The following is a 22860-nucleotide window of genomic DNA, read 5'->3' on the forward strand; positions in this document are numbered from 1 at the left end:
TTTCCCCATAAAAGCTAATGCTGCAAGCCCCACCACCAATTTAAACTTGGCGCCCTGGCAGCTTTTTTCCCTAGTTATCGGTTGGAGCTACCCCCAACATTTATCGTTTGGTATTTGTGAGCTGGCCCCATTCGGTCATATTCGTCTCCCTCAGATGTTGTTGTTTTTTCGGCTGCTCCGGTCGCGCGTTCGTGCTGCTCTCGAAATAAATCGGATATAGGCGAAATATGAATTAAAATAAGGCCTCCAGTGAGTAGAGCATAGTTCCCCGAATCGAACACGCGATCTTCGAAGTCGAACAATCGAAATGGCAGAGCCTGCAGCAACGGAAATCAAAGTGTTGAGCAATGGAAGTGCGGGAAACGCCAATGGAAACGCAGTGGGAATCGCCGAGTCCGCCAGTGCCGTCTTCCAGGAGAAGATGAAGCTCCAGCTGGAGGAGGAGCACAACGAGATCGCGGCGGTGCCGAAGTACGGCCTGAAGCTGAAGTTCGACCATGTCTGGCCGGAGCGGAGGATTCAGAATGTGAGGGCCTCCATAAGGCAAACGCTGCCGTTGGTGCCCCTCGTCTGCAGGTGGGTTATAAAAAGATATAGACATACAATTGCAAAACCCCGAAATGGAGTTCTCTTCAACTCCACATTTTTCGGGCATTCGAGGTACACAAAAAATACAGTCAGACATGATAAATGAAAATGACGATGCAGTGAATGTTTTCAACCTGTAATCAATTTTATACCCCTTTCTCAATGAGCAGCGAAAAATAATCTATTTGAGCTTAGGAACTGATAAGCTAGCATTACCATTTATTGGTTTTAAATGCAAAAAAAATTCAAGTCTATACAAAAATGTCTTCTGAACCAACTCGAAAAAGAAATCTTAAATAGTTTCCTTAAAATATATTTTATTTATATTAAATCATTAGCTATAATACACCATTCATTTCAAGCTTACAAAAATCGTAGCATATTTTTAATTCATTTTTAAAGTAACACTGTAAATATTCCCAAAACTTAAATTAAATTTATTTTAGTGTTTATTGTTATAAATAAATAAGTAAATAAGTCTTGGATACTAGAATTCAAGTGTATTGTTGTCAGATGCTGGGGTATGGCCACCTTATCCATATTTAATTAAGGCTCAATAATGGGAAATCAATATCTGGGCCTAATAATACCTCAACTGGAGTGACATCGAGCCCGCCTCGCTTTCTTTATCTGTCGTGCGTGCCAATTATAGCGTCAGGACCTGGCCAACAAAAACACACACATGAGAGGGCCCAACTCATAAATTGAATTCTTTTGTGGTCCCCGTTGCCAACTAAATGTCATTAAAAACGTTAGCGCAGAGGACACCAACACGCAAGGATTTAGCTCAGGCAAGCCTCATTGGAGGTGTAATTAATTAATAATTAAAGCAAAATTATAAATTATTTATATTTAAACCGATTCGCTGGGTAACTTTCTAAATTAAATTGGTTCAAATTGACAAAGACGAAAAATTAAAAAACGATTAATGTGTATAAAGCCATGCATTTTAGATTTTGTTAAAAAAAAGGATATATATGTAGGCAATACAATATTTATGTAGGCGATATATACATTTTAACCGAAGAGATTTCTATGTTTAAGAATGTAGAACCAAGATTAAGATTATGTCTAAGATGTCTTGAATGTTAGATAATGTTTGCATTCTAAAAGCCATCGTTAATAAACCACTTGAACTGAAATTTACTTCTGTAAAGCATAACGACGATTGACTTCAGCATAATCCATACTTAATGCTGTTCCGTTTTGTGTGTGTACTTTGTGTGTCTCCACAAAAAAATCGCGCATAGTTTGGCGCCACAATGTTTCCATTGTTTAACCACCCTACTCCAAAATCCTGTCTGCCCGCATTGGCGCCACGTTGGGCGTCCTGTTTGCGTGTCCCGGCCACATTTTCGTAGCTACAACCGAAAGGACTCAACAAACACACAAACACAACTGTTCACTTTCCAGCTCCCTATTCATAGTTAGCACTGACTGACGTTCCTTTGACTGGCTTTGAGCTAAGCCCGCATATTCTCGCTGTAGTTGTCCAAAATCACAGCATTAAGTGACCTAACAAGTGACCCATATTACGAAGTGTTGGAAGTGCAATGAACTTGTGGGTCAAGTATTAGCTTTTAAAATTCAATTCAAGTGATTTAAAAGCCCCAATACGTTGTCATTTGTATGACTAACTCTGAAAGAAATGTATGACGTGTACTGTACCTGGCTGATATTGCTAATGCTTATTTTATAAACTTCAATTATAAGAGCTTATCAGTTGATATTGATTGTCGCATGTTTGGGTACTTTTTTATAAACAAATACTAACGCGTTGAAAACCATGGGAAATTCATAAACATTATATTAACCTTGATGTCTTAGTTAGCTTATCACATTTCTATAAATTTGTTTTAATACATTAAATATATTATTATAAGCTCTGATTACTAACAATATATCTCACAATAAGATTGATGACCTATTTACTATTCGATTTTGAAATATTGTGAAAATGAGTCATTGTTAATCCACTGCAATTTTGATTTTCGTTGCATAATATTTATAGGTATTAACCCTTAGAAAGATAAGTTTCGGACTACCTAACATAAACTAGTCATAAAGTATTTTAGCTGTTACTACCGCTGACTGAATCGGTGCCTTATCATAGCGTCAGAAATGGTTTATCATGCTGTTGATAGAAGTTTAGCGTTTAATCTTTGTTTTTAAGGCCATTCCCCGAAAACCTTATCAAAATGGTTAAATTCCGTGACAAAATGTGTACTGCCGTCACAAAATCATCCAGCATTGTCCAAACTAACCTATCTCAAGATTTCAAATATTGCACTCACACATCAAAATGCTTTTGTCTAGTTTCTTTTGCGAATTCACTTTTGTGTTTGTCACTTCAGCTGCGTCAATCTTCTGAGTTTATATTGCTTGATTTCATTTTTTATTGTACAATGCGTATACAACGCAAGTCGCGATTAGAAAAGCCTCATCAAGGTTGACTAAGCGATTTTCCAGCCTGAGAGAATAGGCCTGATAAGTGCAATAGAAAAACCGCCTTGTATGTTGTGTGTCAAAGTTATTTTATAGCCCTGCAAATCGTATATATGAGTAGATTTATATCACAAGTTGGCATTTAATCATGAAATAATTACTGTCATGGAACTTTAAATAAGGGCTTTAGTTATTTAAACTTCTTTTCTTTTGATATCTGGTATATTACTATCCCTTAAAACGAAATGTATGTCATTTATGTTCTTTTCCTGGTTTTTTCCACTGAATCCAGTTCAATGTATCTTTGATGACACAGTTCCGGCAATTTTCTTTTTTCCGATTGCCAACTACTTTTCACACAATTTCAATCCAAGCCAGGAAGGGGGAACGGCGCCAGTCGTGAAAAAACATATATGTACATTGTACATAGTAAGCCCAACTCCTGCTCGAAATCACCCATCCAGTCTGTCTGTCACTCATCAAATACTTTTTGGCATAGACCCAAGACGATCCTTGGGCGAGCTAAGAGGAGAAGTCTGCAAATCTTTAGGGCATCTCTAGTATCCTCAATTTGGCAGTGAGTTTCAAAATAAAAATTCTGTGAATAGCCCTGGACTCCTCACAGTTATGTGCATTTGTAAATGGATGATAACACAGGTCGTTCTTTTTTTATTCCCTCATATCCTCATCCATACGAAGCACTTTTCGTTATTGTTTTCACATGTCGGAACTGGAAAATTTGTGGCAAGATGAAAATCTTATACAAGCTGATAGAAAAATGAATTCCCTTAGGGAAAAACATTTTGTTGTGCAGAATTTTCCCTTTTCCTTTCACCTTTCAACTTGTCACAGTTTGTTTATTTTTGATGCATCTGTAAAACATTTTTATTCGGTCTGCTGGCAATATGTGTCTTTGGATTAGAAATGCATTTACGACAGATTTGATATCTATAGAGTGTTTTTATTAGGTTCGGCAAATAATTTAGGGGATAGATTTCTAAACTCTGAATTTTTCCTAGAATATGTAAATGAACTTTTATTGAGACTCCCAAAGAAAAAACCTTTATGCGCCCACAGTACTACACATCAAAAATGAAACCTTTTGGCCAAAGCTAGCAAACAAATTAAGCTCATGCAATATGTCAGCTGACCTCAAACTAACTTATCTAATTCCCAAGACGACATATATTAATTTCCGAAAGCAATTTATACAGGTACAGGGACCACGTCAGCCAACTTCATTAGTGACTTGCCACAAGCAATTTGACTCCTGTGCGCTACTTACCATCCCAATCTTCTTCTCTTGACCCACGCTAACCCGGAAAAAACTTTACCAAACAATTTCACAAATTGTGTGGAACATGAAAGTTTCTCTCACGAGCCAAAAAAAAAAAAAAAAAAAAAGAGCAAATACACACATAAAGCATAGAAATGTTTGGATGACCCAGACCAGACCCGAGTTTGTTGGAGATCTTAATTGGGCGACTGGGCTGCAATCCAATTAAAAAACTATTTTCATGTCAGGATGATGCTAATGGGTAGAAATGAATTTAAGTATTTACTGAAGAGGGGCTCGATAGAAAGTAACTAAACGCAAGATAAATATAAGTACAAATTACATTACATTAAGTACAAAGAAAAACTTTAAAAACCAATTAGAGCTATGAAAAAATATATTTAATTGGGGGATTTACAGAAATCAGAAAGGTTTAAAATAAATTATAAAGGTGCCTGAAAGTATGCAAAGAAGAACAGAAACTTCTTCTTCTGTAATAAATCCATGGGACCTTCGGATTAAAAATGTATTGTATTTTATCCATTGCATATTTTTAGACACCTTTGGAAGACATTTTAAGTCATTAAGTGACTTTACTTTAATTATTTAATTTTTAAAGTTTTAGTAAAATAAGATTTACATAAGATTTACTTAAGCTTTTTGCCTAAATGGGATTAAAAATGTTAATATTCACTAAATAAGCCTATTAGAGTATGAAAGGTCAATAGAATTCCTTTGAAATCTAGTTGTCTGCGAAAATTCCGCCGAGTAAGCCCTGTTCAGATTCGTTCTCAGTTTGAAGTTGACGTATTTCGTTGAGTGAACGTTTTGTGGATTCCTTGACTTGAAGCTAACCCAGCTGGACGCTGGACAACTGGTCGTAATACCCATCTCTGATAAGCAGACGACGCAGTGCAACCATAACCACCAGGATGAACCGCCACGAGGGCGTTGTGTGCAAGGGCTGCGGAAAGGAGTCGTTCATGGGCAGGTGCTATCGCTGCCTGAGCTGTCGCGACTTCAGCATGTGCATGGAATGCTATAATGCCGACTTTACCACCGCTGAGCATCCGTTCGACCATCCGGTGAAGTGCATCTACACGCAGGCGGATGTGGAGCTGTACTTTGGCGGCGAATACATCAGCGGTGATCCGCCGCAGAGCTACCGCTGTCCCTACTGCAAGCAGTGGGGCTTCACGGAGTCCTCGTTTTTGGAGCACGTTTCCACCATGCATCCCAATGCCAGTACCCTGCTGGTCTCCACCATGGTCACGCTTTTCGAGCAGCAAGAGGCCTCCCGTCTCTTTTTGGAGGACGAGCAGCTGGCCTCCATTTCGGCGGCGGCCACATCGCGGAACCAGCAAATGCGACGCTCAGTGGGCACCCTGGATCTCTACCTGGAGCGACTTAATCCGGATGGCAGTTACCAACGAACGGCTGGCCGAAACGAAGAGGGTCCAGCATTCAAGGCCAGTGAAGTGGTGGCCAGGGATCGGGCCCATCGTGGTGGCCGGCGCAGTGCTCAATCCATAGGCAGAAGTGGCTCTTCCAGCAGAATCCTGGCCAGACCTTCGCCACCTACTGCTGCCGTCGTGGAAGCTAATTCCAGAAACAACCACCCCACCGACAATGAGACAACCATGAGCCTGGGAGAAGAGGCGTTCTACAACAATGGCAATGCTCGCGTCGCATTGTTGCGACGCGTTTCGGCGGGCAGGAACCATCGTTCGAGCACTTCGGAGTCTTTGGTGCCACCTGCACTGGGAGTCACTGCCCAGCAGGTCCTGGCTCCCAGCTCCAGTGCTGCTGTGCCCATCACCCATCCCTCGCTGATCGAGATGATGCGCTTCTATGGAGGCAATCTGCAAATTGAACCTGGTACTTCCCCCTCCGGTCGAGCCATTCGCGCCTGGGCCTCGAACTCAGCTGCAAGGACGACCAGCAATAACCGGACCGTTAATGTCTATGGTCCCAGTTCCCATATCAGCCAGGCTCCGCACAATGCCAGATCCTTTCCCGTGGCCCCGGAATCGAATTCTCGAGAGGATCGTCGAAGGGCGGCCCGGATGTCCGGCATCCAGGGAAGTGGAGGAGGAGCACTGCAGCGACTGGGCTCCAATCCCCGGGCCCTGGCCACTCGCAATGTGGAGTTCAGTGATCTGCTGGCGGTTGACAGCGATCTGGTCAGTCTCAGTGCGTCCTCGGTGGAGAACCTGAGGCGATGCCTCAATGAGGAGCCACCTGCGGTGGTCAAGCTGAGGGATCAGGAGGGCAAACGCTACCTCTGTCATCGTTTCCTTTCGTCCAGGACATCAATGCGTCCGAAGAACACTTTTTTGGTCCTTCGAGCCGAATTTGTGGCCCAACTGCTATCCTCTGCCTTGTGCGAAGAGGACTTCGAGGGGATATCCTTTGCGGTCGTGGCGAACACCAATCCAAAAGTGAAGGCAATCTCAAGCAGCAACATCGCCGGCGCCGGTGATGCTGAAAAGATCCCTCCTCCTTAATTTATGAGATCAATTTTGTGTACTATTTGCAGTTGCCAAAGGGCAGTGCTTTTTCTTATATCACTTTTGAAACGGTTAAATTATCTGTCCATATCAAGCGAATACCTTCTTCTTTTGGCCTTGCAATCAGTAAATTAATGTCAGATCGAAATCATTTTTTAAGATGTACCCAATTAGTCTATTTATATGTTTTTGTAACCAACGAGAAGCAGCCCTAAACCCTGTGATTTAAGATCGTCATTGGGTTAAATTTGTTCTTAAAATGATGCGGAAAATAATAAATAAATAAATAATAAAGACCGAATACTAAATGAGGTAATAACTATATAAAATACCACTTAAGGATTAAAAAAAAACAAATTTGCCTACCAACGAGCAAAATCTTCAAATCACAAGCCACTCAGTGGTAAAGTAGCCACAAAGTTTGCATTTTTCTTCAAGTCGGCAATGCTCAGCAAAACAACCCTCTGCACTTTTATTTAGCTTAATTAAAAACTCAACAGACTGGCGAGAAACCCGAGAATTAGCTTAAGCGACTTAGAATCACTGCCATTTTCCCTCGTTTTGCAATTGGCCAGCGGGAGATTTTGCAACTTTTCAATTAGCCTTTTCGTTTTTGTCGAGCAATTTTCTTAACCCCATTAAAAAGGCGTAAGTGTAGAGAAGTGAAAAGATGATTGTGAAATAAAAGCGTTATAATCGGCAAGATGAAATTGCTATTTTTAAATTGAAAATAATTGGATAATGAAAATTGAAGAGCATCTGTGCGTGACGTCAAACGAAAATCCCTTTGATATTCAAATAAGTCCTCTCGTTTTCTGTGGCAGTCAGTTCTCTGAAAATTGCTAGTTACATACACATTTTTTTTTCAATGGGTAACCTTTATGTAAAAATTTAAGGGAAAATTTAATATACAAAATTGTATCATTATTTTATGGATTGATTTTATCTAAAAACACATTAATAACTTGAAAGAGGTCGAAAGCGTAAAATATATTTTGTTGTTTAAATGACGCAGGTATACCTTTGCAATTAAGATATTTACTGTTCGAAAATATAGGTGCGACTGATGAGCTCTGAAAAAAAAGTTTGCCAAGGGTGCGTTTCAAATGGAACAACGAACTTTATTGTTTACCATCTGATAGGAAACCAATTCAAAGCAAGTTAATTGACAATAACCTAAATACTTTTAGTTTTATATTAAAATGAATAAACTTTTCTATGAGGGAAATCTGTTGGTAATGTAATTAAATTATATAATAATATGGTGAAAATTATCATAGCTAATAAAAGTAGTAGAACTTTCATTGCTCAACGCTTGAAAATTAAAAGTTTATAAAGTGAAAGTCGTAACTAAATCTGGTGATGCCCATCTTTGAATTCTTGTACGATTTCCCTGCTTAACATGGCCCATTAAAGTGTGTCTCCCGTTGGCTTTCGAAACATTTCCGTATGGCTGACAATGTTTTAGCCCCCTTCTCGGGAACTCTGGCCATGCACTTGACTTTGGCCCCCTCCGAGGCACCCGCTGACCTTCAAAGAGGGCCTAGAAAGCCCAGGAGAGGGCCAAAACAAAACGTTAAGCTGTCAGAGCCACAAACGCCCTGTGCCAGGGCTGAAAACATGGTGCTGTTTGGGGGGGCAAGCACTCAGAATTATGACATCATCGGGGTCAGGGCACGCAATTGGATTGGGATTGACTGTGGAAATGGAATGGAATGTAAATGGGGAGAACATTAGCTGCCAAAATCTAACTTTTCGTTCCCTGGCTTTCCGTAGATATGCGGCCTACTACTGGAAAGTGTCGCGTGAAGGTCGTCGCGTGTACATGGACTACTACTACATGGAGAATGGCAAACAGATCTATGGAGTGCCCATCGGCGGAATCGGAGGTGGAACCATTGGTCGTGGCTATGCCGGCGAATTCTGCCGGTTCCAGATGCGTCCCGGCATCTACGAGTATAATGTGGTCCAGGCCAACCAGTTTATCGTGACCATCAAGGATCCCAAGGGATGCACCATCTTTCAGAGCCTGCTCTCCAAGTGCAGGTATGGATATTTTTCTTTTACTCGATCTTTCCCTCATTCTATCAACCTTCCATCTATGCAAAGCAAGTTACTATTTTCCGATTTTACCTATATACTTTTTTCTACCTTTTGTTTTTTTGTTTGTTATGCGCGATTCGTGACGTATGCATGTTTGGAATTTAATTCTGTTTTGTAACTAACCCACAAACATTACCACTTCTGGCTATTATTTTTATTTGTTACTTATCTATCTTGACGGGCTTTCCATGTTTTGATCTCTAAACATAGAAAATATTGATGTAGGCTAGTCTGGAATTTTTATATCGACCTGTGGAAAAGCTTACTTTTTGTTTACATAACTTTAACTTCATGGCTAAACTGAATATGTTTGTTTAATTAAGCTTATTTTCTATGATATTTTACAAAAAATCATAGTGAAAGTCAGTGCTTCCCTGCTATTATGACATTTAATTATTGAGTTATAATTTTCACATTTATTAAATTCTTGTATACAAAAAAACTGCCCATTGTGTCACTTGGAAAGGCCTTTTTTTATACTTATTAAAAATCGCATATCAATTACCAAGCAAAAGTGTGCATCGTTGATTTGAACACACATGATAACGTGTTTAAAATAACGCGTAATAATAATAACGCCGTTTGATAAAAATATAATTCGATGTAACTGACGTGGATTTAAAGACCAGTGCAGTTGTCAACGTTTTTTCCCCCATTATAGTACCTACATTTTAATGAAAACACACCCTAAAAGTTTATATTTACTAGACTCTATTGCTTACTTCCTAACAAATTCCCACTACTTTACTGTGCTTTTCCATAATTCCCATTTGTACTATGTAAATGTGTGCCTTCCTCAAACCTCTTAACGAAATGTGTGAGCTTTCCTAAACCCCAGATTACTTCAAATGCTAACCCCATAACTCATCCTAAAAAAAGGTGTCGGTTTCTCTGTACTAAAAAAACTGTAAGCAACAAAACGTGTTTCGAATGGAGATTTTAACTTGAAAATTAAATATTTTTCTCTAATTCTTGATGCACACAATTAAAACGAATTTTAAAACACGCAACTCTTATCCACACCGACAACAAACACCACATATGGATATGTTAACATACAAACCACCGATTCTGGGTTATTTTGGGTTATCTGGCACGACGACACAACCGTTTGCTATATGATGGTATATGGTATATGATGGTATGGTATGGTATGGTATGGTATGGTATGGGCGCTTCACCCTCTTGGCTGACTTGGGCTTATTGCACTTTGGTTCCGATTTGGTTTTGCTTTGTTGTTTTGCCACTCCCGCGCAATCACGCAAATCCACACCCACACAACCCATCCAGCACCAGGAAGAGCCACAATCCGGATGCGGATGCGGATGGGGATCATCCGGATGGGGAACGAACTAAATGTCAACTGCCCAATTGCAGCAGCAGTCGGGCCAAGCAGCCGCTGAGTGCCTGGCACTCGAACATCGAGGACTTCCGCTGCAGCTACACGGGACTCTATCCGCGGTCCTGGACCGAGTACGATCTGTCCCACTACGGGGTGCGACTCACCTGTCGCCAGGTGTCCCCTGTCATCCCGCACGAGTACCGGGAGTCCAGCCTGCCCTGCGCCGTCTTCGTGTGGAGCGTGGAGAACGTGTGCGACCAGGAGCGCAAGGTGTCCATCACGTTCAGCTTCAAGAACGGCACGGGCAACAAGAAACAGGATGCCGAGGGCGGAGCCGAGTCGCAGCTCATCAGCGAGGGCAACGCCAAGGGCGTCTCCATCCGGCAGAAGATCGCCGACATGCCCTGCAGCTACAACCTCGCCTGTCGCGTCCTCCCCGAGATCAGCATCACCCGGTGTCCCCAGTTCGATCCCGCCGGCAACGGGGAGCAGCTGTGGGCCCAGCTCAAGGAGCACGGCCAGCTGAGTGAGCAGCCCACCGCGGAAACCCTAAAAAGTGAGTCAAAGCATACCCAAACTAATGCTACAAACTAATCCCACATTAACTTACATTGGGTTTAATTTCAACTGACATAAAATAAATTTTTCTGAGTTTTGTCTTTGACTTTGTTCTGGAAAAGTTATAAAAATAATAAATAATTATTGAAAAAGTGATATACATATATATTTTATAGGTTTTATATAAATATTAAATTTTATAAATATGCATTTTTGATTTATTGTCAATACTTATTAATTTTTTGTAACGGCTTAACGGTTTTTTGATCTTTTTAGTCATATGAAGCTGTGATTCAAAGTGTCAAAAGTTAATAAATATCTAGGTCGTTAGATTTAAGTGCAAATGAAATTCTTTCTCTGATAAAAATTATATGATTTAATTTAAGAACAATTTAAATACCCTTTTTGAGTATAGTAAAAATAATATAAATATAATATGTATAAAATATAATAATTTTTCGTTTAATAAATTTACTAAACTAAAGAAGCATACTTTCTTTGCCTTTCTCCTTTCAGCCAAAGACATTGGCGTGGCAGTCTGTGCCCAGGTGGCTCTGAAGCCCATGGCCTCGCATGAGCTGGAATTTGTGCTGGCCTGGGACATGCCGAAGATCCAGTTTCCCAGGAAGATGCAGACGCACACGCGCTACTACACCAAGTACTTCGATGACAGCGGTGACTCTGGTCCCAGGATCTGCGAGCATGCTCTGAAGCAGTACGCCAGCTGGGAGAGATTGATCGATGCCTGGCAGCGGCCCATTCTGAATGATGAGTAGGTTTAGCATGGGTTTCGTTTTCAATTAGCTAATCTTTACCCCCCAAAAAAGCACCCTTCCCGACTGGTACAAGTGCGCCATATTCAATCAGTTGTACTTCATATCCGACGGAGGAACGATCTGGTTGAAATGCGACTCCTCGCTGGGCACGGAGTTGGCCTACGATGATCCGCGACTTGCCTACGGTCGCTTTGGCTACCTGGAGGGGCACGAGTACCGCATGTACAACACCTACGATGTCCACTTCTATGCCTCGCCGGCACTGGCCCACCTGTGGCCCAATCTGCAGGTCAGTCTGCAGTACGACTTCAAGGACGCCATCGCCGCGGAACTGAACGACACCCGCAAAATGCTCTACGATGGCAAGGTGATGCCGCGCAAGGTCAAGAACTGTGTGCCCCACGATCTGGGGGATCCCGATGAAGGTTGGTCACTTACAAGGCTCTCTATTAGTTATGCCTGACTATATAGACATTTCCCTTGCAGAGCCCTTCACCCTTATTAACTGCTACAATATCCACGATGTGAACGACTGGAAGGATCTCAACACGAAGTTTGTGCTGCAAGTCTATCGGGACTACTATGTCCTCAACGAACTGGCCCAGGCCCAAGCGGACAATGCCAGCAAGTTCAGCTCCATCGAGTTCATCGACAAGGAGAGCTTGTATGAGCTCTACGGCCAGGACAACAAGCGCAAGAATTCCGCTGATGAAAAGCAACGTGAGTTGACTATGTTAATTTTAGGATTTTTTTCTAGATCAATAAGCTCTTCAAATAAGAAAAAAAAAATGAGCATAGAAAATGTTTATAAATTTTAGGGTAAATTACTTCTTAGGGAATTTTTAGAAAAGATGTTTCTAAAATGTTTCAGGGTAAACCTTCTTGGTATTTAGAAATAAATTTGTAAACACACATATAATTTAGGTAATTTTCCTTTATTTATTTGGTAGGCTTAATTTTAAGTTAAGAAATTGTTCCTTAAATCAAAGAACTTTTTTTATTTGATTAACCTTTAATAAGCATGCAAACTAGAAGACGTTTACCTTTTTTTTAATAACGTTTTAAAAATTAACTGTTCCTGAAATATTTAAACAATTAAAATTTTAAATCTCTTTAATTATTATAAGTGATTGTGTAACAAAAGCAAACGAATTAATCAGTATCTTTCACTTGCCTTTTAAGAGAACCGTAAGTCTGCGTCGATGTACATCAACGAAACGAATGGAAAGGTGTACCTTATGGACGCCATTGGCTACTTGAAGGCCATGTACGGACCCTGCAAGGCCATCATGGAGCGGACCATCGAGTACGACAGGGACAACGACGGCCTGATCGAGAACACGAAGATGCCGGACCAGACCTACGACTCCTGGGTGATGGACGGGCCGAGTGCCTACTGCTCCGGCCTGTGGCTGGCCGCCCTGCAGGCCATGTCGGCCATGGCCACGATCCTGGACCAGCCGAACGACTGCCTGCGCTACCAGGACATCCTGGAGAAGGGCAAGCGGTCGATGGAGGAGAAGCTGTGGAACGGCAGCTACTATCGCTTTGATCTCTCGCACAGCCACCGGGATACGATTATGGCCGATCAGCTATGCGGCCATTGGTATCTGAAGTCCTGCGGCTTCGACTACGAGATCTATCCGAAGGAGAATGTGCGCACGGCCCTCAAGCGGATCTATGACAACAACGTGATGGGCTTCCATGAGGGCAACATCGGGGCGGCCAATGGCTTCATAGCCAATGCGGGCGAGCCCAGCAAACCGGGTCACGTGGACAACAGCAACATCCAGGCGGAGGAGGTGTGGCCGGGCGTGGTCTATGCCCTGGCGGCCACCATGATCCAGGAGGGCATGTTCGAGGAGGCCTTCCAGACGGCCGGTGGCATGTACAAGACCCTGTCGCAGCGCATCGGCATGAACTTTGAGACCCCGGAGGCGTTGTACGGGGAGAAGCGCTATCGATCCATCGGCTACATGCGGCCACTGAGCATCTGGTCCATGCAGGTGGCTCTGGAGCGACGGCGGGCACAACGCGACTAAATCGAGAGTACAATCTAATCCGAAGTCTACACAACCAAAGATATTTCTAAGCCAGCACAAAGATTTTCCTAGCTTTTAGTTTGATTGTTCTTCTGTCGACGTTGAAAGAGTATAACGAGCTTATCGAAGATACGAGTGGATAAAGATGATGTCTAAGATGGTATTCAAATTTATAGCTTTATGTGTATTCTTAAGCTGGAATCTGTTGGCGCTTACTCCATGTCTTCTCTAGCTATAAAGCCAGTCACAAATCAAACTGCTACTCTCTGTTGAAGTACAACTACGCAATGGTATTCAAATGGAGCACAATTCGTATTTAAATGTTAGCTAAGCAAAATATTTAAATCAATTACAACTGTTTTAGTTAATTATAAATGTCTTAAGAAAGTATTTCAATGTGTAAACCGTTGCTGTCTGCAATAAATGTGACCAAAGAGTCAGAAATTATTCAAGTTATGAAAAAAATGTTTACTTTGATAACAAATTGCAGTCAATTGTATTCAATAGTCTTAAATTCAGATCATCATTTGTATGACAAAGGAAATAGTTAACTTAAATTCAGAGAAACTTGTAATTAAATTCAACCTACAATGTTCTCTGTAGTTGGCGAATCTCTCGCTTGGCTTATCCAGTGCTGCAAAAACTTCTCGTACTCCCTGCGACTGCGACAAACAATGACGAGGGAGGAGGGTCGACAGCCGTGGGACTTTAGCTCATCCATACGTTCCTTGGTGGTTTTCAGGCTATGGCACAGAATTCGAGGCACTTGGGCGACCTCGAATCTCGTAAACTTGGCTTCATCGAGTAGGTAGTCTAGCACCTCCTTGATCTAAAATACAAAAAGGTTATTGCTGTTTTTTTTGGTAAAGAAATTACTGCTAACCTTGGTCACCCGCACGGTGTGCACCTGCGGATGTCTGTCCATGACGGCTTTTGCTTCACTCACGCTGAAGCCCAAACGATGCGCCAAGTATTCCACCACGGAGGAGAACTCCCCCAGAACGTTTAACTCATCGAGGGAGAGCTTCAGGGAGCGCTGCAGGATGGGCTCCGGACAGCGTACCATCCACGGCATGATCTTGTCCTTTTTCGCTCGCTTGGCGCGCTCCAAACGCACTTGAACCGACTTTGGCGTATAACGAAAGGCCCAGAGATCCTTGAGAATGTTTATTGGCGACACATTGTAGTTGATCATGTGCTGCAGGTTCTTCTCAAACATCTCGTAGGGCATCTCCAGGATAAAGAGTCGCTTCGACAGGTACTTGGTCACAATCTCTGGACTGACTTCTAGCTTCTCGCTGATGTAATAGACACGATTCTGCGGCATCGTGCTCCGCTCGGAGTTGAGGGCACCAACCAGCTTACGCAGGCGTGGCACAGTGAGGCGCAGGAAAGGCACAAAGTGGTTTATGTCCCGAATGTCCATTGACTTCATAAGCTGAAGCTTTAGTTCCAGGCGCTCTGCGGTAATAAAAAATGTTTATCACATTAGAAAAGATAGATAAAAGCTTGCGATTTATAAAATTAAAGATGCATTAATGTTTTTAAAGGTCCTCTAGAACATAAATAGTTTCAATTATTTGTCATAAATCAATCAATCTAGCCAAAGCTGTTAGCAATTATCTTCTAAACCATTATATATATCTACTTTTAACTAAGTTGTTCCTATTGGTAATAAATTAAGGTTTGGTAAGCTAAAAACCTTTTGTGCAATTCTGACTTATATTGCGAAAGCAAGCCTGGTTATAATTATTAAAAATATGTATATATAAATATATGCGGCTTAAAAGATGAAGGATGTCTCCATTATTAAGCTCCTCACCAAAACAAATTAGCCCTCTGCAAAGGTAAATAAAAACGGGAGAGAATCTTCGGTAACCACGGCATTAGAGAACTTACTGTTGTCCAGGGACAGCAGCCAGGGGTACTCCACAAAGCTGCGCCTGCTGACGCCCTCCAGCTGCAGTGCGTCCATGGTCAGGGCCAACGATTTCCCGCGGTAGCAGCGGTGCACCAGTTCGTCGCTCATGATCCGCTGCAGCTCGTCGTCCGTGAAGCGAAAACGTTCCCGCAGAGCTTGGAGGAGCACCCGCGCCTTGGTGCCCTTCTCCTGGTCCTGGCGATAGGGCACATAGTCGTTCTCCGCCTCGTTGCCACCAAATGGGGCACTTGTCAGGAGGGATTTCCGTGCGCTTCCTCGGTTTTCGTACTGCGAGAAGAGCAGGCGTCTGCTGCAGTGCAGCGGAGCTGAGTTTGTGGTGGCATGCAGCTTCAGAGCAGTCTCGAAGGTGCGCGCCAAATTTCTCAACATACCCAGCAGTTTCTCCACTTGTATTATTCGGGAAATATAATAAACTATGCAAAAATGAACTTATAAAACAAGCGGCGAGAACAGCTGATTTGAATAATATAATAGAGGTGGAGAAATATCGATACCAAGATCGATATTATTATTCGATTATTCGATGCCGACCTGTTGCGTTTGCTGCCAGTCAGAAGCTGAGCTGTACGAAACTTGGTTATTTACCGTTATAAGTTATAAAAACATTTTATTTAAATGGTGTGGAACATAGAATTTCAAAACATAAGCTTTATTGGCAAACAACAAAAAAAGCCTGAAAAAAGAATAATGAGATGACTTAGTATCAACGAATGTTTAAGTAGTATTCAGTAGATTTAAAAATACCACAATTTGTAAAGAACAATTATGAATATAAATTGTAATATTGCTTAAAACAAACTTATATCAAACTGGTTATAGTTTAAAAATTTGATTGCATTTAAATGTACCAAAAGGTAAAACAGTAAAACGCAAAACCTTGTAAAAATCATAGAATTGCACTTGGCTTATGGGCAAAAAGGTGTTAATTTAAAAACTAGCTCAAAAGAGAATTTGTCATATTGAATTATAATAAATTAAGCTAAATGGAATTTATTTAGTTAAACTTCTTTGTTTGTGCACCTGTTAAACCCCCACTTTTATAGCCAAACACCAGCTTCTTTAACGAACTTTCGACTTTATTTTCAAAAATACTACTCTCCAAAGCTAATCGGAGCATTAAAAATTTCTATCACAAGCTGGGAACGGGGCAATGTGTTGTCCTACTCCACAGTGACGTCCTTGGTGACTCGGCCCACCCAGTAAACGAATCCGGTCTGCACCACGGTGGCCATGAACTTGACGTTGCCCTTGTACCCTGCTGGCGGCGCCCAGTCGAACTCCAGAGATGTCAGCGGACTTCCCTTGGTGGCCTTCAGGTGGGTGAGGGTGTCGCCCTTGGCGGAGCAGTCCAAGGTCTGCGAGTGCTGGGCGTCCACCACATGGAACTGGCCAACGACGCGGTTCTGGCCATCGCGAGCCTGGATAATGAAGCCCAGGAAGTCGCCGCCCTCGAGTTTCAGGGTCAGCTTCTCGTTCCCGCGCACATGGGTCAGCCCGGAGATGAAGTACGGCGGCTTATCCGTCTGCAACTTGGCACCATGCTGGGGCGTCAGATCCCCACAGGCAGTCTTCGGAGCTCCATTGGCATATCCATGCACACTGATGGCCAAGCAGGCCAGAATCACCAGCAGACGGAACATAGTTGCTGCACAAAAATTAAATGCGCCACATTATTAATCAGTATGTTTAAATCACAAATCAATCAAATAAAAATTGCTTCAAATTATTATTTTATTTGCGCCACAAATAGTTTAAAAAATGTTTACAAACTGTTTATACTTCCTATTTTTAAAACAAAAAGCAATGTGTTATCAATGGATTAAAAGAAGTTTCATTTTGGAAAAAAAAATAATTTAAAATCTTTAAATTTTTAAAATTTGTACAAGTAAAAACTTTCGAGAAAATTACTATATTTATTTTCACAAACTATAAACTTATAAAAACGATTTGTAGTTTTTCCAAAGCAATAAGTTACTCGAAAACCATTTAAAATTAACGTTAATTTAAATCTTCGAATTCTGAAATTTGTTTAAGCAAGTTTATTTAAAATAAAAGTCAAACTAATAGTATCAATTTGAATAGATTAAAACTATAGTTCCCACTATGAATTTATAAATCCAATTAATTATAACATTTATTTGTTTGTTAGATATTGTTTTAGGCTTTTCCGCTATTATTGTTTAATTGTTTTTTCTGTGCATGCTATTTAATTGCACTAACTAGTTTTTTATAAATTAATTAATTAACATTTCCACTCAAGTGCGACTTTTTTCGTTGGCCTTGGCCAGCTTGACTTTGCTAAAGTTTATTTTTTTTCTTTGATTAGTTTACATACACGTAGGCAGTTACAAATATATGGAAAACTAGCTCCAATTATGCAGTTTTGTCACCGCCAACGTTTATTATGTAGTTTGTTTAGTTTTTGTTGGCTGCATATGGGAATGTGTATACATTCTATAAGATTTATTAGTTAAATTAAGGACCCTCAAGAGAAGTCTCCGAAACATTTAAAGTGCTTAAATGAATCGAAATTCACTTAACATTTCAATCACGCTCGCCTCGTAAATCTACAGATTCGCAGAATTAAGAAGTAACAAAAAAAACAAAGAAGCTGATTTTATTCAATATTAAAATTGGCCAAGATGCATGTTGATTAAATCCGATTTTTGAAAATCATCAAACTGGTTTTTCGGACGTAAACGAAAACTTTATAAAGCCCAAACCAGTTTGCAGTACATTTCCATAGAAAAGTAACTTTATAATTGTTTTTTTTTTTTTTTTGTATACTGTTTATACTGCCATTACCACTCGATAGCGGTTGAAAGGAAATGTGACAATTTAAAAAACGTGAACAATAAATCGCAGTGGGTACTTCCTCAAGCCAAATTCAGGTTCAAGGTGGATTGGAGTCTAGCGAAGTACCCATGTGAATCTGATTGATCATCGACCTCCTCCAGTTTTTGTCGCCGTGGGTTCGAATTTCGAGGAGACCTTGTGAAGACCGGGCCGCAAGCCAAGCCTCGATTTGTCTTGCAATATGCTAAAGTTCAGCATTGGACATGCTGGTGTCTACGCCAAGTCTCGCTTCTTTATTTTTTTTCTTACTTGTCACTTTTATCTGTGTATTTATGGGCCTTTGTCCAACCGGTTGCCAGATTTGTTTAGATAAAATCTCAATACATAGTTGTTTAATTCGTTTTTTGTGCCTGTCATTACGCTGTGCTAGGAGCAGAGGCCTCAATTAGCTAACTTGTATAATGGTTTGCAAAATATTGTTATTATCAAGTTGCTGGGAAAGAATTGCTGAAGCTTGAAGAACCCATTCAAATTTGAAACTATTAATGACAGTCTTTAAATGTTTTATATTTATTTTAAAAAAGTGCTTAACAGTGTGGCAACAAAAATTCAGTCTAAAGGAGAAATATATATATTTCCTTTTAACATTTTTAAAAATTATTTATTTACAACCCAGCGTTTTTTAACAAGAACACAGAACAACCTCAGTAATCGCTTAGGATATTTAAGTAAAATAATTGCCTAACCAATTTTACCTACCACTTTAAAACGGACACAAACAGCACAAAAGAAAAACTTGAAATGAGCTGAAAATTCTAACACTGCTTCCTATTTATACCAAAAACGGATAAAAGTCAGAAAAAAGCTTTGCAAAGTCAACTTGGTAAGCAAAAGAGTTGTCGAAGCCCAGCTTTAACCGCAAGCCCAGCGAATTGGCCAATTGAAAAGCTTGTAAAGCTCAACTTGAAAATTGAATTTTTAACGCTTCGTTTATAGTGCGACATAAACAGTGACTAAGTGTTTACTTCGATCTAGAAATCAAATGGCAGAGCAATTAGCAATATTTATTGATTTAAGAGAGAAACTTTCCAATTATAATTTGCTAATAAAAGTCACAGCTGCTCAATGGAAAGCTTGTGGGTTATACTTATAGCTCAACTACCAAGCCGGTTACGGATTTTGATTATAAACTGGGACGTCATAAACTAAAGCGCTAAGTTTATTAAGAACGCGAATTCTTTAGCTTTTTTGAGACATCGCTTTTTGACTTGAGTAGTTCTTTAAATTCATAAACTAAAACTTATTAATTTTATCAAGCTACTTAATACATAAAGGTGTTGAACGGAAGGTATCTCAAAATGGGTTCTACCCAATCTAAGCAGGCCAACTCAAATTGTCATCCCAATTCCATTTTTGTTTCCATTTCTCATTGATTTGTGAATATGGGTGCAGAGCAATCAGCCTTGTTGGTCTGCACTCAGACAGGAAAGCCGGAAAAACCTCTGGAACTGGTCAACTCGGAACTGTTTTTCCGATTGCACTTTGAAAATATGCGAGAGCCAGTTACAGGACCCGTAACACAAGCGCTTTTGCACTTGGCAGAAAATTTACAAAGGACCAGGCAAAACGTCAATGGTAAATTATCCAATAAATTAACATATATGTATATGTAAGGCTTTTCTGAACTGTTCTCAATCGATCCATGATGAAGGTGACCACAATATGGATTTCAACGAAGAGAGTGAAAGCGGCTTCAATTCGGATTATAGCGAAGAGTGTGAAGTATCGAGTCTTACCTTATCGACAGGTACCGATTCTGATGTTGAGATAGAGCCTTTGCAGATAGCCGAATTCGATTCGATGGACGAGGACGATATGCCTAATCCCGAATTTGATGAGCCCCATGCGGATGAACTTCCAATTTTTGAGTCTCATGAGTAAATGATGTTAATTTAACATATGAATTTATGTACAGAACTAATTGCAACATGGTTTTACTTAAAGTTAACCTTCTTCAGTCTCAGCGACTTGATGGGTCTGACAATACTCCTTCGCTCCTCGCGATGCTTTTTCATCTCAGCCTCGCGCTTCTTGGCATGGAACTGTGACTTCTTCTGCTTGTTCACCTCGAATGTCATCTGCCGATTGCCAAAGGAGCGACCCACATTGGTCACCTGGCCCTCCAGCTGGGACATGACTTGTACACGATCCTGCAAGCTGGCCTTCTTAATGCGCTGCTGCACCAGACTGCTGCTCTGATGCTGATCCAGGGCGGTCAGGGTGAAGCGGTTGCCGTTGGCGGTGGGTTTGTGGTTGTGTCCATTCGTCTGTGGTCTTGTCGCAGACTCGGCAGTTTCATCCTCCTGCTGCTCCTCGTCATTTTCACCTTCTAGTTCGTCCTGTTCGTCACGTTGTCGTTTCACCTGCTTGTACGCCTGTTTCATTTCCTTGACATACTCCCTTCGGTCGTCGTCGTCGGAAGAGGCTTCGTCGTCGCTTTCATCCTTGGTCTCGCCATCGCTCTTCTCAAAGCCAAACAGATCTTCATCGTTGTCACTCTCCTCACGCTGCTTGGCCTCGTCGGCGTGCAGCTCGGCCACATGAGCCACTTCAACGCGCTTCTTGAGCTCCTTGGCCTTGGATTTATCCAAACGATTCAGCACAGGAGCAAGGAGACGATACTCCTCGGCAGATTTGTTAACTGCAAAGTCGGCGTTCTCGAACATGGCCTTGAAACGCGTGTCCTCAAGCAGATTTGGCACGTTGCGCTGCTTGCTACTGTTCGAGGGATTGGCCTGTTCGTCCATAATCTTGAGGGCCAACTCTTTGTTGACCTTGGGCAGCTTCGATTCGATTTGCAGGCGCGACTTGCGCTCGCTCTCAATTTCCTGGCGGATCTTGTCCTTGCGGAAGCGATCAAAGGCGAAAGGTTCGACCACAGCCTTGGCTTTGTTGTACAGTCGGGCGTCCATAAAGTATCTTTAGTGATGAAAGGGATTAGATAATACTTCAACCTGGTAAACATCCCATTTAGACTTACCCATGCATATAACCCTTGAGCAAATTGCTGCCCACGAGATGCTCCATGCCCAGTTCCGCCAGCTCCTTGGCTGTGACGAACTGGTAGTCATCGTAGACATTCTCCACCACCTCCGATTCGATCTCCTCGGTGAGATTGTCCAGGAAGGAGCACCAGCGTGGAGCTGGTCCCATGGCTGGCACGTAGTAGGTCAGCATTTTCACATCTTCCTGGGCCAGGAAGAACATTCCCGTGTCGGGAATGCTGCAGAAATCATTAAATGACGTGGTGGACTCAACGTAGGCGATCTGCTTGCCCGTCTGCTCGTCCCACAGCTTTAGCGTGGCCTCGTCCAAGCTGTAGACAGCATTCTGGGCAGGGTTGAAGGCCAAACGCTTGATGGGCAGTCGATTCAGGTGGTTCTTCACCAGCAGCGGCTGCTTGGCGCGTATATCGTAGATTAGAACATGTCCGGAGGCAGTTCCCACACCCATGTGCAAGCCATTACGGAATTTGAGTGCCGTGACCGAGGGAAACTCCTTGACGCCTGGCAACTTCATGGCCACATCCAGGGTGGAGCAGCGCTGCTTGGTGCGCGGATCCCAGGCCTCTACGGTGCCCTCTTTGGTGCCCGCCAGCAGGAGATGGTGCTCGGGATTCACTTCACAGGCGTTTAGACAGCTACCGTCCGTTTCGAAGGGTTGCAGGAACTGTCCGCGCTCCAAATTCAGCCGGTAAATGTCCTGCAAACAAACAGTTAAGTTAGGGAGAAGTCCTTAAATCAGGTTAAGTACTTACTCTACCCACGCCCACGATGAACATATCGCAACTTGGCTTGTGGTACTTCATGTCCCGTCCGAAGCGCGGTATCCTCAGCCTGTAATGGCGCCCGTGGCCCGCATGGATCTCCACGTAGCGGTCGCACTGCAGAAACACCATCTTGCTGTAGTCCTCGCTAATCACCTCAAATGTGGACACCTCGGAGTCGAAGCAGCGCTCGAATTTGATGGACAGGTTGGACACCTCGAAGCACTTGACGCGCGGCTTGTAGGTGCCCGTAGCCAGGATGTACTGTTGGTCGGGACTCATGCGGATGCTGGTGCACACGCCGGGCATCTAAAGTCCTGGATAAGCTCGATCTGGCGCCGGGAGTCCACCTTTTTCTTCAGCTGCGATCGTTTGCGTCGATCTGTGAGCCACTTTGGAAAGCAGATCCTTGATTTACATATTTTAAAAAGGGATAATAATGGCACTCACATCTGGCACCGATTTTCCGGCGCTCAAGTTGTAGATCTTCACATCGTTAACTTCGTTTACAAACATTTTGGCCGCGATTTGTGAAGTGCTGCAACATAAACACGCCAACACGTGCGCCTTTAGAGATGGACTATCGCCAAAAGCGAGTATCTTTCGATATATCGCTTGCTTATACGAGTGTGTGACCGTTCGCTGACTGACTTCTC

General features: G+C 42.0%; 6 protein-coding genes across 8 annotated transcripts; 3 read left to right on the top strand and 3 right to left on the bottom strand.

Annotated features, from left to right (window-relative positions):
- The first annotated feature begins 155 nt into the window (after nucleotides 1-155).
- Nucleotides 156-14079, top strand: LOC128262433 (non-lysosomal glucosylceramidase). Of its 3 annotated transcripts, none has more exons than XM_052996694.1 (7): nucleotides 156-576; nucleotides 8596-8865; nucleotides 10300-10820; nucleotides 11339-11594; nucleotides 11650-12023; nucleotides 12085-12318; nucleotides 12781-14079. In XM_052996694.1, exons 1-7 carry the CDS (start codon nucleotides 308-310, stop codon nucleotides 13638-13640), a joined length of 2784 nt encoding a protein of 927 aa, XP_052852654.1. In that variant the 5' UTR covers nucleotides 156-307; the 3' UTR covers nucleotides 13641-14079. The 3 variants fall into 3 exon arrangements, with proteins under 3 accessions (XP_052852654.1, XP_052852653.1, XP_052852655.1); XM_052996693.1 differs by having other exon boundaries at nucleotides 10213-10820; nucleotides 12781-14078; XM_052996695.1 differs by lacking the exons at nucleotides 156-576; nucleotides 8596-8865 and having other exon boundaries at nucleotides 10747-10824; nucleotides 11345-11594; nucleotides 12781-14078.
- LOC128262435 (E3 ubiquitin-protein ligase Kcmf1) lies at nucleotides 5067-7120 on the top strand. The gene has a single exon (XM_052996701.1). The coding sequence runs from the start codon at nucleotides 5242-5244 to the stop codon at nucleotides 6814-6816; it is 1575 nt and encodes a 524-aa protein (XP_052852661.1). The 5' UTR covers nucleotides 5067-5241; the 3' UTR covers nucleotides 6817-7120.
- Nucleotides 14080-14192: 113 nt separating the features above from the next.
- On the bottom strand, nucleotides 14193-16055 carry LOC128262436 (transcription termination factor, mitochondrial). The gene is made up of 3 exons (XM_052996702.1): nucleotides 15540-16055; nucleotides 14524-15101; nucleotides 14193-14469 (listed from the first exon to the last, which is right to left on the bottom strand). The coding sequence occupies exons 1-3, from the start codon at nucleotides 15949-15951 to the stop codon at nucleotides 14221-14223; spliced, it is 1239 nt and encodes a 412-aa protein (XP_052852662.1). The 5' UTR covers nucleotides 15952-16055; the 3' UTR covers nucleotides 14193-14220.
- A 582-nt stretch (nucleotides 16056-16637) lies between these two features.
- LOC128261260 (defense protein l(2)34Fc) lies at nucleotides 16638-19256 on the bottom strand. Its single transcript, XM_052994855.1, has 2 exons — nucleotides 19138-19256; nucleotides 16638-17227 (listed from the first exon to the last, which is right to left on the bottom strand). The coding sequence occupies exon 2, from the start codon at nucleotides 17220-17222 to the stop codon at nucleotides 16743-16745; it is 480 nt and encodes a 159-aa protein (XP_052850815.1). The 5' UTR covers nucleotides 17223-17227; nucleotides 19138-19256; the 3' UTR covers nucleotides 16638-16742.
- Nucleotides 19257-19385: 129 nt separating this feature from the next.
- On the top strand, nucleotides 19386-20359 carry LOC128261261 (uncharacterized). Its single transcript, XM_052994856.1, has 2 exons — nucleotides 19386-20013; nucleotides 20090-20359. Exons 1-2 carry the CDS (start codon nucleotides 19821-19823, stop codon nucleotides 20317-20319), a joined length of 423 nt encoding a protein of 140 aa, XP_052850816.1. The 5' UTR covers nucleotides 19386-19820; the 3' UTR covers nucleotides 20320-20359.
- LOC128261258 (nucleolar protein 10) lies at nucleotides 20310-22849 on the bottom strand. Its single transcript, XM_052994852.1, is given in 5 exon segments — nucleotides 20310-21357; nucleotides 21419-22140; nucleotides 22196-22515; nucleotides 22518-22596; nucleotides 22655-22849. Coding segments are annotated over 5 exon segments (2172 nt in total). The 5' UTR covers nucleotides 22721-22849; the 3' UTR covers nucleotides 20310-20372.
- Nucleotides 22850-22860: the final 11 nt, after the last annotated feature.

Source organism: Drosophila gunungcola, unplaced genomic scaffold (assembly GCF_025200985.1).
Source record: "Drosophila gunungcola strain Sukarami unplaced genomic scaffold, Dgunungcola_SK_2 000001F, whole genome shotgun sequence".
In the NCBI taxonomy this organism is placed as follows: domain Eukaryota; kingdom Metazoa; phylum Arthropoda; class Insecta; order Diptera; family Drosophilidae; genus Drosophila; species Drosophila gunungcola.

What these genes read in the sequence shown, in the direction of transcription:
- LOC128262433 (XM_052996693.1), top strand. Translation starts at nt 308, where the DNA reads ATGGCAGAGCCTGCAGCAACGGAAATCAAAGTGTTGAGCAATGGAAGT. An exon ending in CACCGCGGAAACCCTAAAAA is followed by an intron (nt 10,821 to 11,338) that starts GTGAGTCAAAGC and finishes TTCTCCTTTCAG; the next exon opens with CCAAAGACATTGGCGTGGCA. An exon ending in CGGCCCATTCTGAATGATGA is followed by an intron (nt 11,595 to 11,649) that starts GTAGGTTTAGCA and finishes CCCCCAAAAAAG; the next exon opens with CACCCTTCCCGACTGGTACA.
- LOC128262435 (XM_052996701.1), top strand. Translation starts at nt 5,242, where the DNA reads ATGAACCGCCACGAGGGCGTTGTGTGCAAGGGCTGCGGAAAGGAGTCG.
- LOC128262436 (XM_052996702.1), bottom strand. Translation starts at nt 15,951, where the DNA reads ATGTTGAGAAATTTGGCGCGCACCTTCGAGACTGCTCTGAAGCTGCAT. An exon ending in GCTGCTGTCCCTGGACAACA is followed by an intron (nt 15,102 to 15,539) that starts GTAAGTTCTCTA and finishes TTATTACCGCAG; the next exon opens with AGCGCCTGGAACTAAAGCTT. An exon ending in ACACCGTGCGGGTGACCAAG is followed by an intron (nt 14,470 to 14,523) that starts GTTAGCAGTAAT and finishes TTTGTATTTTAG; the next exon opens with ATCAAGGAGGTGCTAGACTA.
- LOC128261260 (XM_052994855.1), bottom strand. Translation starts at nt 17,222, where the DNA reads ATGTTCCGTCTGCTGGTGATTCTGGCCTGCTTGGCCATCAGTGTGCAT.
- LOC128261261 (XM_052994856.1), top strand. Translation starts at nt 19,821, where the DNA reads ATGGGTGCAGAGCAATCAGCCTTGTTGGTCTGCACTCAGACAGGAAAG. An exon ending in GACCAGGCAAAACGTCAATG is followed by an intron (nt 20,014 to 20,089) that starts GTAAATTATCCA and finishes TCCATGATGAAG; the next exon opens with GTGACCACAATATGGATTTC.